Source organism: Hydra vulgaris, chromosome 08 (genome assembly GCF_038396675.1).
Source record: "Hydra vulgaris chromosome 08, alternate assembly HydraT2T_AEP".
Lineage (NCBI taxonomy): Eukaryota > Metazoa > Cnidaria > Hydrozoa > Anthoathecata > Hydridae > Hydra > Hydra vulgaris.
The window spans coordinates 45358402-45374123 of record NC_088927.1 but is presented as its reverse complement, the minus strand read 5'-3'; the positions used below and the strand labels follow the sequence as shown (position 1 = coordinate 45374123).

The following is a 15722-nucleotide window of genomic DNA, read 5'->3' as shown; positions in this document are numbered from 1 at the left end:
CAAGTTGACATTGACTATAGTAAAGAGGTTTTCTAATTAAAAGATATCAAAGTTGATTATAAAAAAGATAAAGAAACGCTTGTTCACACACTTGCTTACTATTCATAAGGTCAGCCAATTATAAAAACTTAAATTGAAAAAGAAGCGTATATCACATACACTACAGAAAGTGGAAAAAAGATAATAAAATATTTAACGTATACATTTATTACAAGTGGAACTAAAGTTTCCAAAGCAAATGCAACTAAATAAGTTCTAAATGAGTTTAACAGCACTGAAACTCTTGAAGCTGTGGTTTTTGACAATACAAGTTCAAATACTGGTACAGACAATGGTCTCGTTGTTAAGCTAGAAAAATTTATAAATAGAAAATTACATTTAGTTGGATGTCAGCTACACCAAAATGAATTGCCATTAAGACAAGTAATTATTCTACTTGATGGAAACGCATATGATCCAAGGAAATATAAAGGTCCAGTTTGTTCATCGGTTTCAGAATATTCCATACATGAACTCCCTATAATAGTTTTTTCTACAATAATGTCTGAAATTCAGTCATTTATGGATGAGCGTGTTGTTTCTGATTTAAGTAATGATCAAACAAAATTGTATGAATACACCATTGGTATATCTACAGGTAAAATTTCAAAAAAATATGCAATGACAAAACCTGTGAACTTGCAAGGTGGTTGACACTTGCATTATGCATTATGTATAAATATACTAGAGAAACAAATCCATTGGCAGAGTTGGTTATGATAACAAAGTATATATTCCAAGTATATTTTCCAATTTGGTTTGCTATAAAACGATCAGGTTATTATAAAGATTTAGCAAAAATTCTGTTTAAAATGATTGAGTTGACTAAATTGCAAGAAAAAGATTCAAGAAGTCGTCTTTAAAAACTTAGCTGGAAATTCATTTTGCTGTATACAGGAGAATTTTCTCTATTGCATGATAATGGATGATGAGAAAGTAAATCGCGACAAAGCCATAGATCGAATACTCATTATTAGGAAACTAAATGAGGAAAATAAAGAATTTGTTCCTAAGCTTAAACCCAAAACGATAATGAAAATTGATTTTGATTGTAACTGCTGGATTGATCTTGAATCGGGAAAGGTTTTACCGCTTACATTTCTTCCAAATAACTCTCAGTCGGTTGAACGTGCAGTTAAGTCAGTAACCGAAGCATCAAAACTGGTTTATGGTCTCAAAAAAAGGCAAAACTTTATTCTTACTAAAAATTGGAGTAGGAAAGAAAATCATAGAAATGTTACCAAAAGCAAATATATTGTTCCAAGCATTTAAAAAAACACTGCTAAATGTAACTCTTGTACTATTAATTGAATAAGAACAATTTATTTATTTGAACTTTACTTATATAAATTTATAAAATTAAATTTATATTCGTTTTCCAAGGTTTAGGTATTAGAAAATGAACTGATTCTTTCTTTTTTAAAACGGTAAAAAAATATAAAAGGGTTAAAAAATAAAATCGTTTTTAAACCTTGCTTTCTTGTTTTGGGGGTGGTCAAGGCATTATTTAGGAAATTTGGCACGTCTAAAATAAAACATTTTTTTTATATATTGATCATAGCAGTGGGTAGGATTCTCCACGCAACTTCACTAACTTCTAACTGGAAGCGGGGGCAGCCAGAACTCGCTGTTTTTTTATTAATTTTTTTTTTGTAATATCTATAAAGAAATTTTTTTTTTAGATATTTATGAGTGGGGGTCCACGAGGCATGGAGAGGCATCACGTCACCTAAGAAAAACCCTAATTGGCGCCCCTATTATTTAAAATTTTTTTATATCAATAAAGGACCTTATTTTTTTACGTAACGTTTCTTTGGCACCCCTTAGACATCTGCTGCCAGGGACAAACTGTCATGCCAATAGTCGTGCAAATGATAATGATCATTATTATTTTTGTTCAACTTCTGTTTTGCTTTTATTATATTATTGTCTAAGATGCTTAAAAGTGTTAATTTATGACTATCATGTTCAGCACCCCCTATCACCCTAATATTACATGGGTGGTTATCCGTAAAATATTCATAATAATGTTCTTTGCTATTAGTGATAATAAACAACATTAATATAAGCCTTAGACATTAGATTCAAATCATTTTTTGTTACATGCTTTATTCAACAAAAGTTTATGTATTCGCACAAAAATACCCAATTTTATCCATTTTAAATGGTAAAGCGCGAATCAGTTTTATATTTTTTTAATTTTTTTTTTAATGTGCTTAGTTTTATATATTAAATCTTCCACGCCCATACCGATTTTTGTTTTCGAAAAACTTTGCTCAATGGAATTGCTCTAATGAAAAGTGGTTGATTTATTACGATGGGGGTTAAAAATAGTTAAGCCCCTGGTTAATCCATTTTGCCATTTTTAAAAAATATTTAACTCCCAGGGTTAATTTATTTTGAAATAGATTAACCCTAACGGTGCACAGTGGGATAAAATCGAGTTTTTTGCGCCAAAATTATTTTCATAGTTTTTTTTACTAGAAAAGCTATAATATATAAAAAATTTGTAAATGTGCTGAATTAGTATTTTTGTTTGTGATGAAAGACAAATCGACATTTATTAGCTGAAAAATATTTTTGATTTTGAGCATTTTAGATAGAAAGTAATGTTGGTCAAGATTGAAATAACAGTGATTAAAGAAAAATATTTTTAAAGCCTTGTTTTGTATATTGGATAACCTTAAAAATTCTTGTGAGTCGATATTTACCAAAACCTGAAATTATATTTTTAGATTAGTAATTCAAAAATAGCATGCTATATATTGATAGGAGTTTCAAGGTTAACATAGTGACAAGTTTCAGCTAGCATTCGTTTAATCTACGAAGTTTTATTGTGAAACCTTTATGGTGATGTAAAAACTATAATTATTAAGGGATTTTTACTGTTTATTCAGATAAAGTGGGTAGTGAATTTCAAAAGACGTAAGTATCATTCTTTCTTAATTGCTTTTTTTAATAAAAGTAAGAAAGACTGATATTTACGTCTTCAATGTCAAAAGATGTTAGCAAAAAGAATGACCCTACTTTAATGAATTTATAGTAAAATATTAAAATACTGTTGTCACAAACACACAAATTTTTTCCTAGCTGACACAGAACGCCAGCAGGACATCTTAATGGCGTACTACGGACTTGTGACATATATAAGACTTGGTATAGAGGTCAAAGAGATGTCTAAACCCGCTCGTTTAATTTAAATAAGTAAAGGTAATTCTACTTCATAAAAAAACAAACTAAAAACAGAATAAAAAATAAATAAAATAAGGAATGGTTTTACTTGAATGTCACAAAAAATAATCTTTTGTTTGCAATATTGACAGGTAACCAAACGATAAATGCAATGCTTTTCCATGTGGTCACTTAGTTCTTTACGCAAAAGTGTAGTAGAGCATTGTTCATTGAGGCATTTTACCTCTTGATATTCACAAGAGGTTAAATGGTTCTTAAACAGAAAAGTATATTTAAATTAATTTCAAATATATTAGAACTAGCATGAGTTACCCGGCGTTGCCCGGGCCAATATTTAAACTGGCTTACCTGATATCTGTACACAAAAATGGGCCCAAAAAATGGTCCCCTCTGATCCCGGGGTCAAGGGGGCCTATTTTTGGGCCCCCTTGACCCCGGGGGTTGGGGTACGGGGTCAAAACCCAGCTAAGAACCTTCTCCTCCTCGAGGACTACCCCCATGCCAAATTTCATCGAGATCGGTCGGGCGGTTTGGATTTCTATACAGAACAAACAAACAAACACACACACACATTGCCCTTTATATATATAGAAGAGAAGACAAACAAACAAACACACACAAACACACATTGCCCTTTATATATATAGCTGGAGTTACCCGGCGTTGCCCGGGCCAATATTTAAACTGGCTTTCCTGATATCTGTACACTAAAATGGGCCCAAAAATGGGCCTAAAAAATCGGCCCAAAAAATGGTCCCCCTTGACCCCGGGGATCGGGGTACGGGGTCAAAACCCAGCTAAGAACCTTCTCCCCCTCGAGGACTACCCCCATGCCAAATTTCATCGAGATCGGTCCGGCGGTTTGGATTTCTATAGAGAACAAACAAACAAACACACACACACATTGCCCTTTATATATATAGATAGAAAATAACGTTAACTGTTGAAGCTTTTTTTTATTGCTGCTTACTTTTTGTTAATGCTACTTTTTTTAAAAGCGTTTTCTTCCAAATATGTTTAGTAATTTTTTTTTCCTTATCTTTTTAAAAATACCTAGGAGAAATTGCTCAGTAAAACTATGGAACAAAACTCTATTAAAAGAGTAATAAAATCTGATTTGAAACATGATAAATGCGTAACACAAGATAAGTTTCTTTAAAATATATTGAGATTTCTAAGGAGGAATGCAAGAAGCAAACTGTAGTATTTAAGGTCTTACTTAAAATCTGAAATTACACTTGAGCTTATGCAAAGGGAAAACTTAAACTCAAGCCATACCGTAACACTGGGTAAATTTACGCAAAAATTTTAAATTTTTTGCTTTGTGTTTCTAAAAACTGGCTTTAAACTTCTCCAATATTTATAAAAACTGCCATAATTTTTCTCTAGTCTAACTAAAAACTTTTAATATAAGAATTTGTTATTAATTATTTAAGAAGGATTTTTCATGGGTTTCTTAATTACGTTCTAAGTAAATCGGGGTTTTGGCTAACTTTGCACAGCCTTGTAAAATTTGTGAAAAACCATTTATGTGATTTTTGCTATTTAAACTCTTTTTATCACACTGTTTCATAGAAAAATCTAACGAGAGCTTGAAGACGAATAAAAATAAACAAATAATAATAATAATAATAATAATAATAATAATAATAAAATCAGATTTACTATTACTTTGGTTTATAAAGAATTTAACATAATAAAAAAAACACAGCCATATTTACAACTAAAAAACAAAGATTTCTTTTCATATATATATATACATACTTTACACTCTCTCTCTCTCTCTCTCTCTCTCTCTCTCTCTCTCTCTCTCTCTCTCTCTCTCTCTCTCTCTCTCTCTATATATATATATATATATATATATATATATATATATATATATATATATATATATATATATATATATATATATATATATATATATATATATATATATATATATATATATATATATATATATATATATATATATATATATATATATATATATATTAGGTTGTCCGGAAAATCAATTTAAAAAAAGTCCGCTGAGAAGCTTAGAACACTCTGAAGGGCCCACAGTTCTGAAAAAAATTTTATTTTGTTTCTTACACACTAAAAAATAAAGGTAGAAACTTCTACCTTAGGGTAGGATATGTAATATAACTTTAGTAAGATATAATTTTCTACTGTTTAGGGTAGAAAATTATATTAAAAACAATTATTTGTCATACAGTTTTCTAACTTAAAGGTATAATTTTCTACCATATAAGGTAGAAAACTAGACCTTACTAAGGGTATATCACATATCCTTCCTTAACTAAAAATTTTTAGTGTGTAGAAGTGTTAAATTTTACTTTTGACTTTTGACTTTGTGTTTTCTATTAAAAAAGTCTAATTAATGTATTGAATCTTTTCATAGAAAACGTGCAGAGCTATAGTCTACAGTGTAGCTTTATAACCTAATTTACTTGTTCATTTAAAACCAAACTTTTTTTTGTAAATTTTTTAAATTTTTATTAGAATCCACGTATGTGAACATAGGAAAAAAAATATTTTTGCAAAACAAGAGTATTGATAATGTCTTTGGAGGATATAGTTAAATTGTTTTAAATAACTTTCGCAATTATAATTATTTTCTATTTTATCTGTTTTGCACCTGTGGCAAATGTTTAAGTATAAAAATCTTTTCTTATTTTTTGATTTCGAATATAGTATATATAAAGATATATATTTTAACTTTTTCTGAAAAATGGGAACAATAAAGAAAGAGCTGATGGTAAACAGTAAGATATCGAATCAAAATTTTAAAAAACACAAGTGCAGACATTATCTTTATGTGTTAAAATGTCCACTGAAACATCTTCTTCCATATGTTGGCATTACAGTTCTATCAGTTTATTGTTAGTATGAACAGCAACAAATAAAAAGCTTTTTTCGACAAGTTTTACCCAGTTCTTGTTTTGCTTCCAAGATTGAAAAAGTTTGGGAAAAAAAAGGACTTTGTTAAAAGTTTTTATTATCCAGATATTCAATTAAACAAAAAGTTTTAAAAGTTCACATCAGAATAGGTGGAGCTATGGGGCACTCCTTTTTGTAAAAAACCCCATTCACCTTCCCCCTCCCATCCCCATAAAAATGACTTTTAGGAACTGAGATAACTATCCTGAGAAACTGACAAAAAAATTTGAAGATAAATCCCACAAGCTCTTTTATTTTTCATCCAAATTTTTTCAAAAAAGTCATTTTTCCTTAAAATGAGTAACAGTGCTGATAAAAATAAAATTATTAGATTTTATAATGATAAAAGATTTAAATGAATTGTCTTCTTTGCTTCGGTGTAATATGAGCATTATGTCAGTTGAGGTTAGGAGAGAGGAACTTAAAGAAACCTAAAAAGCAGAGGTACTCTAGTAGCAAGCAATATTAGCGCTAATTGCTCCGATATGGTTTATATGGGGAAATATTCGCATTTATATTGTGCCAAATATTCGCATTTATATTCGCCCAAGATTCGCATTTATATTGTGCCAATTTTGTGAATATATTAATTACATCGGCCAACGTATCCAAAACTGGCTTGTTGTTAAAAAAAGCAATATTGTTACTTAACTTCTAAACTGCGCAGTTTAGATTTAACGTTAAGCGTGATTAAAACATTCATTTTAATGCTCTCAATACATCACAATATTTTAACATAACTTAAGATATGTTGCACATTTTTCTTAGTTAGATATATTTAAAGGTGTTTTAAATTTAATCTTTTAACTTAATGTTTTAGTTTTTTCAATGGCAAGGATTTATTAGCTACAAGTATAAATATTATTTATACTTGTAGCTAATAAAACCTTTTTAATTTTAAAATGATTGTAAAATTAAAAACATTTCTGCTAAAGTTAGCAACAAGGGCTTGTCGCTAATATATCTTTTTTAATGATAATGAGTGTTTTCAATATCATTGACAATGACAATGAGTATGCTTTTTATTAATGACAATGTGTTTAGAAAATAAAGTTATCTGGTTTTTCTATTTGACTCCAAGTCGCACCAGTTGGTGGTTCTTTAGGAAGTCTGTCATTGTATCATCAGTTTTCTGAAGTCTTTAAATCATTAACGGCAAAGTTAGTATTTTGAGAGAAAAGCTAAATAGGTGTTTTAACTAATATATATAAATAATTAATATGTATAATAATATGGTTTTTATTACAGATATATTATATAAATATAAATGAAATAACTTTATGAATTCCTGATATGATCATCATGAAATCTCCTGATGATCCTATCGAAGAAAAAACAGTTTGTAAAAGGTCAAAGAAAGATAAATATTTTTACTAATTTATTACTGCTCTGTTCTTTTACTTACTTTATTCTTTGTTCTTTTACTTACGTTTATTACTGCTCTTTCTTTAAGAACATTATAGACTCTATTTGTGGAATACACTAACATAATATATGTATATATATATATATATATATATATATATATATATATATATATATATATATATATATATATATATATATATATATACATATATATATATATGACTACTGAAAATTATTTGAAAGGCCTTTAGTGCTAATAGTTTTAATTTATATAAAAAATATTTTGTATTGGTAAGTTTGTTTGGTAATTATATTGTTTTTAATAAAAACATTGTGAGAAAAAAAAATTACTGGATTTTCAATTTGTTTCACTGTTCTGACTATTTTTGAACTTATTTGGTTAAATATCATATTTCAAGTTTATATATATACATATTTATATATATATATATATATATATATATATATATATATATATATATATATATATATATATATATATATATATATATGTACATATTTATATATAAATAATATATATATATATATATATATATATATATATATATATAAATATATATATATATACATATATATATATATATATATATATATATATATATATATATATATATATATATATATATATATATATATATATATATATATATAAAGATATATGTTTTCATTCTTCTTGTTATTAGCTAGGTTTTTGTTTTTTCCGGTTTGGAACTTGCTATGAAATGAAGTAATTCAAATTGCTGGTCAAAATAATCTGTTACAAGAGCTGCTAAACAAGTTTTTCAGGATATTGAAGATGCTATTAGTCTGGAAAACGTTGTAACACAGATTAATGTTACAAATAACACTACAACCATTGTGTCAATTTTAAAAACAAATAAGGTAATAGATGGTACTTTTAATATGATTAATAATGAGAAATATGATTCATGCGATATTAAATATAATGAGATAAGTGTAAATGACATTACTAATGAAGGGTTCGATTATTTTTCATCATATTCTGATGATCAGGTACACAGCAATACAAATATAACATACTTTACATCAGAAACTAGTGATGAAAAGGAATATGAGGAAATTAAAAGAACACCGTGCATTAAAGAACCACTTTTTGAATGGAAACTGAAGCACAATATTTGTCAAAATAGCTTGACCAATTTATTAAGAATTTTATCTCTATATCATGCTTTACCTTAAAATGTTAGAACATCATTTCAAACAAAACCATGTGCTGACATTCGATAAATGAGCGATTGTTTTGGTAACAAAGACTTTTACTTTTATGTAGGTATTGAAAGCCACTTTGCAATGTTATTGGCAAGTCGCACTCCAGCATCTTATATCTCCACAATAGTTGAAGTGCTAATAAACGTTGAAGGATTACCTTTGTATAAAAGTTCTGCAAAGCAGTTTAGGCCAATAATCAAGGTACCAAAAAAATTTTTAAATATCAAAAGAAAGTTTTAAATGTTTTTTCTAGCTACGGGCTTTTTTTTTTGCTTCCACAGCAGCACCTTCTGGAGTAGCAGGATTATCTTATTAGGTTTTTTCTTTAATAAGTTTCAGATAATTTTTATTTCAGACCATCCACAGCTTATTAGGACTAATTCACTGAGCACTTTAATAACATAAGCATCTTGATCATGACACATACGCAACATTTTTTTTCTCTCGGTGTTTTGATATTTTTAAGAAACTTTAGCTTTTTTAAAAACTTTTCGTTTATTAAAGTATATAATATCGTTACATATGTTTGTTTAAAATCTCTATAAAACTTCAAAAGTATTTTATATTTGAAATTATATATAAAAAAAAAGTAAACAGCGATAGGGTTCGAAAAACGGCTTATTTGTTTAATAAGCTCGGCGCGCTTTCTACTCGACCACCCTGGCAAGTTGATAATCGAAAGTTTTTAAAACTATATAATGATTTTTTTAACGTAAATAAATGCTGTAGATCAAAATTAAGGAGAGCTTGACGCAATGCAATTTTTAAGTGAAAGTCAAACTCCAAAACTTGATACAGATGTATGTTTTAACATTACTTAATTTAAAGTTTATGTACGTTAGATATTTTCATACACTTTGGTTCACGTTTACTTACGATAAAGTATACTGCAACACTTTCTCGAAACTACCTCGATTGCAATGGCTGCCAAGAGTTCCGTGTCAAACACGCTCGATGGGGCACTACTAACACTTCTAAAAAGATTAAGTTCGGCAATAATATGTAGATATTTATTGTATATTATTTGTATGGGATAGGAGGTAACTTATACAATTTTGTGAATATTCTGATTTTTGAGAATAATTACTTATGTATATCATTTGACATCCTTTTAATTCAGCATTTACAGAATGATTCGAGAAGAAGTGGTTGTAATCGATTAAAGCAGATTGTATTATGAGAATCAATTTAAAACAAATTGCATTATGAGAAGAAGTGGAAAAATATAACAATAACCAATAAAGCTCATTTAAAACTAGGTACACTAAAGCAGACATTTAAATTCTGGTCAAATGACTCATTTACTAAACTATATACAACTTATGTTAGACCTGAATTAGAAATTTGTGCACCAGTCTGGAATCAACATTTAAAAAATGAAGTAAAAAAACTTGAAAAAGGTCAGCATAAAGCTACCAGCTTTCAAGCACAAGTCATATGAAGAACATTTATCTAGATTAAGACTAGAAAGTCTCGAATAGAAAGACGAATTGGAGGTGACCTCATCCAATATTATAAAATAAAAACCAATTTAAACAAAGTCAACTTGTGTCATCCAAACTCTAAAACTTTTTCTTCAACTCTAAATGGTCCACCTTCTAATATTAAAACCTGAAGATGTAAAATAATATTTTGTTGTTTCTGAAATTAAACTAAACACTAAAAAATTTCTAACAAAGAAATCCAATAAAAAATTACAGCTCTGCAGGATTTTGTTGTAATCAAATTTTGAATCATTAATGTGATGAGAACTTAACAGAATAACAATTCTTAGAGAAAATATTTTTAATCGTAAAATAACATACTATTTATATTTTTAAACAGACATTACTAGCACTGAAGCTACTTGGCGTAGTTAAGGCAATTTAGAAATTATTTGAATACTTTTATTTGGAATTAGCATGATTTTTTAAGCATTTTATGTCCAAACAAGAGCTGTAGATGTTATAGTTTTTTTTTGCGTCAGGTTTTTTTAATATTAAAAAAAACGTTTATTTTTTTAATATAATTTTCAAAACATTTTTACTACCCTTAATATTGCATCTAAAAAAAACTTTTTGGAGTCTTTGAATAACTTTCGCTCATTGGCGTTAACATGAACTTAGTTAAAATCTTTTGAAAAAATGCATTAACCTAGGGTTAGGACTATTGTAATTGTAATGAAAACAATAACAGTAACAATAATTATTGTTATTGTATTAGCTTAATTTAGAAACAATAACAATACTTGTAATTTACAACTATTGTAATTCTGTAATACTATAACAATAAATATTGTATTGCAATTCATCTTTATAAAACAGTTATAATATCTGAAAAAAATGTACTGTAATGACCCATTACAATAACAATAAATATTGTATTGTAATTCGTCTTTGTTATAAAATAGCAATATATTGTGATAAAAAAAATTATTTTAGTGTCAAAATATAGTAAATGTTTTAATAGTCCAGTTGCCGACTATATGCCCTTGTACCCTTGAAATAGGGTACAACTAATATTTAATGATTGATTCTATTTTACTGAAACATAATGAGAGAGGGAAAGGGTGCCAGAATGGTAAATTGGGTAAATTTAAATATTGAAAATCAAAGTCAACGGGATCAAAAAAAAGGAAACCACCAATTTTTTTGCAAATAAAAGGGATTCGGCAGACCTAAGACAGCGATTTAACATAAAATACATCCTGAGAAAGGTAAAATAAATAATAAAGATGAAGTGAATAGTTTTCTTTAAGTTTAAAAACTACAGAATATTTTACAGTAATAAACTACAAAATACTCATCAAATTAATAACAAGATAGGTAATTCGAAATCTAAATATGTAAATGATAAAATTTGCAATATATTGGAAATCCGTAAATAAAAAATAACAAAAATAATAGTAAGTTCGTCAGAGATGAATATAAATACGTTAAAATACGTTAGCTTTTCTACTTTAATGTTAAGTAATACACTACAATAGTTATTGTAATTGTTTTCATCAATACAATACAATAGTTATTGTAATTTTGTTTCATTAAAACAATACAAAACAAATTTTTCGAATTTTATTGTATTGTTAGAAAAAAAACAATACAATACTTATTGTAATTGTTTTTCATCACAGCAATACAATACCAAAATTAAATTTTTTTATTGTTTCTGTAATATTACAATACAATATTATTGTATTGTAATGTGTAATTGTATTTAATTTTTACAATTACAATTACAACCCAGCGTGCACAGATGTCAAAGTGACGTCCTATGGACGTCTTAATTAGGTCGCGACGTCTCCGACCAAATTATGACGTCTCAAAGACGTCCTCACAGAACGTCTTTGTTTAGACGTCCTAGTGACGTCTTTTAGACGTCTTTGAGACGTCTTTTAAAATGTGTATACACAAAAAATGAGTAAAAAATGTGTAAATTTATACGTAACGTTACGTATAAATTTATACGTAACGTTACGTATAAATTAACATATTTTTTACTCATTTTTTACACTTACGTATAAATTTACTATTTTTTACTTAAATTTACACATACTTTACTCATTTTTACTCACATTTATTATAATAAATGTGAGTAAAAATGAGTAAAGTATGTGCAAATTTAAGTAAAAAATAGTAAATTTATACGTAAGTGTAAAAAATGAGTAAAAAATGAGTAAAAAATTAAATAACGACCAGCTCGAGCGGACATTTTTAATTAAAAGAGTATACTCAGTTAATTAAAAAAGTCCGCTCGAGCTGGTCGTTATTTAATTTTCGTTTTTTTGGGGGTTATTTATCGTTTTAAGTCATTTTCTAACTTTTTAAATTTTTCGGAGTATTTTAAAACTTGATTAACCTAGTTATTATTAATTAACTTAATTCAGTTAAATAAGTCTTATATAAGTTTAATGTTTATTTTAATAATGATCTATTTAGATAATAAAAATTTATATCTGAAATGTCTAACGCAAACTATTTAAGACTCTGGCGAAGAAACTATGAAACCCAGTTGGAAGTTCTTAATTATTGTCACAACTCTTGTAAAGAGACCATTTTATTGGATTCACCATCCGATAAAGAAGAAGTTGAAATAGTTGACGAAGAAGTTGAAATAGTTAAAGGAAGACTGGATTTAAATGGCAAGGTTTCACCCTCATCTTCCATTTTTAGCGATGTAAATAGCATTTATATCTCAGAAAACAATGATGTTGACAATAAAAATAACTTGCATCTTGGGCATGTGAACATCACCTTACAATGGCAGCAACAAATCATATTTTGCTAATATTAAGAAATCATGGTCACAAAGAATTGCCTAAAGATTCAAGAACCTTATTAAGCACACCAAGAAAAGTTCCTCTAAAACAAAAATGTGGTGGTGATTATTTTTACATAGGTTTAAAAAGTTTAATAAAAAGTAAGTTAGAAGAGTTTTCATCTCATGATAATAATTCTTTGAAGACAATTAATCTATTGATTAACGTAGATGGTATACCATTGTTCAAATCACCAAACACTCAACTTTGGCCTATCCTTGCATCTTTTCAACTTGCCAGTCCATTTGTTGTAGCTCTTTACTGTGGTAGTTCCAAACCTGACAGTTGTGAGGAATTTTTAAAAGATTTTTTAGACGAGTATCGTAATTTGGAGGTTTTTGGTTTACACTATAATGGCAAAAAATTTAATGTAAATATTAAAGGATTTATTTGTGATGCTCAAACACGTCAGTTTTTAAAGGGAATTAAGGGTCATACTGGTTATGATGCATGTGAAAGATGTAAAGTTCATGGAGTAAATATAGAAAATCGAATAGTTTTTCACGATTTTGATTGCGAACCAAGGGTAGACCAGGATTTTAAATAGATAGCTTATACAGGACATCAGTTACTTGTTAGTCCTTTAATCCACTCCAGTGTTCAATGCATCAAAGATTTTTGTTTGGACTATATGCATTTAGTTTGCTTAGGAGTTGTTAAAAGATTGCTTCTATACTTAAAAGAAGGCCCTCGTTTTTGTTGCATATCATCTAATCAGTTAAATGTAGTCTCTGACACTATTTTATTGCATTATGGAAAAATGCCTTCAGAATTCGCACGCAAGCCACGTGGGCTAAGCAATCTACGAAGATGGAAGGCAACTGTGTTCAGACTTTTCTTGACATATACTGGAATAATAGCCCTTAAAGGAACTGTTAGTTCACCAATTTATATTAATTTTTTATCTTTATCTGTTGCAATAAGAATTATGCTTGAGGAAAATCAAGATTACAGAAATGGCCATTTGGAATATGGTCATAAATTACTTGTCTATTTTGTTGCAAGTAGTAGGGAGTTGTATAGCAATTCTTTTTGTTCATATAATGTACACTGACTTATTCACTTGCATAACGATGTTTCAAACTTTGGATGTAATTTAGATCAAATTTCTTGCTTTCCTTTTGAAAATTATTTAAATTCGTTAAAAAGATTTATTCGTCAAGCAAATAACCCTATATCTCAAGTTGTGAAACGTATTCATGAGTTTAAAATAAATAATTCAATAAACTTTTCAAAGGATATCAAGACCAAAATTTCTACATATGAAAAAGACAATTGTTTTCTTCTCCATTTCGGAAAAATTGTTTTTATTACAAGTATTTTAGATATGACTACTTTTATTTGTAAAATGTTCTACAATAGTCTGTTAAGAAATTACTTTCCTGATCCATTTGATTCAAAGATGGTTGGAATTTATTTTTTATGTAAGTCTCACATTGGCAAAAGAAAAACTGTAAATAAGGTAGATATTAAAAGAAAGGTTGCATGTCTACCAGTCAATGATGGGGTTGTTCTATGTACTTGACTTAATGATGTGATGTGGTAAGCCAACTATGTATATGATTTTAAAGAATCTTTCTCAAAAAGTTAACTTTACTTTCTTGTATAAAATAAAAAATGTGCACATTTATTAAATAAATTATTGCGTTAAAAATTAGTTTTTTTTATGATAAATATATATTTTTTTAATTTTTGTTATTTTTATTATCATTATGTTTTATTATAACTTTTATAATAGTTATATATAATATTTCTAAAATTTTTAACAACATAGTTTAAAAAATAATTTCATTGCAATTTTTTTTTTTTTGTTATATAATATTATGTTGTATAAATAAATAATAGTTGATAGTAAGTGCATGATGATTTTCAAATTACTTTAATGATGTTTTTATGAAAGAATGTTAATTGCTAATTTTTTTAAATTCATATTTCTTTTTTAGAATCTTAAATTTTTTTAATGATTACTTATGAGCTTTTATTGAATAATGGAGAGCTTTTCAATAAATACTATTTTGTTTAATTTAACTTTTAATTAAGTCTACAAGCATCATTTTCTGTATAAATTTTATATAATTTTTCTTTTAAGTATAACACTCATTTCCTGTTATATCTAACATCTATTTTTTAATTACAATAATAAAGTAATTGACAAATAATTAAAATTTATCTGTCGAACTTTTTACTGATATAAAAATGCATTTTTAAATAATCTTTTCACTCAGTTTTGAAGATGTTTGTTCTTTTAGGAAAAGTAAGCTTCATTTTAATTTATTAATAAATTTAAAAAGTCATTTATCTTTTCATTTTAATCAATTGTAATTCTTAATTTTATTTATATAAATAAATTATTGCTTTTTGAGTTATCTTATTTTTATTTAATAGTTTATCAAATTGAAATATGATTATCTTTATATTTTAGATTTCTAATCAAAATGTATTATTCTTTGGTTTCTCTTGTGGAGAAAAACAAAAAAGTGATAGATGCTGTTGTACCTAGTCATTGGATAAAAGATCACAAAGTATTTTGGCCTGAAGGTGCGTATGTAGAACGAAGTGCTAAGAACTTGGATGAGTTAGATAAAACCTGGCCTTCATATAAGTTAGTTAAAGTTAAATTCACTGCAGGTAGGATAGT

General features: G+C 27.4%; 1 protein-coding gene across 5 annotated transcripts in view; it reads right to left on the bottom strand.

Moving 5' to 3' along the window:
* Positions 1 to 15722, bottom strand: part of LOC136083885 (TNF receptor-associated factor 3-like) — a 105055-nt gene that overhangs the window by 78910 nt on the left and 10423 nt on the right. For 4 of the 5 annotated variants that reach the window (XM_065803804.1, XM_065803802.1, XM_065803800.1 and 1 more), the window contains one exon: positions 3320 to 3484. The exons of the other annotated variant lie outside the window; for it this stretch is intronic. In XM_065803804.1, the coding sequence (XP_065659876.1) occupies positions 3320 to 3484 (165 nt within the window). The remainder of the gene's footprint in view (positions 1 to 3319; positions 3485 to 15722) is intronic. 5 annotated transcript variants of the gene reach the window in all.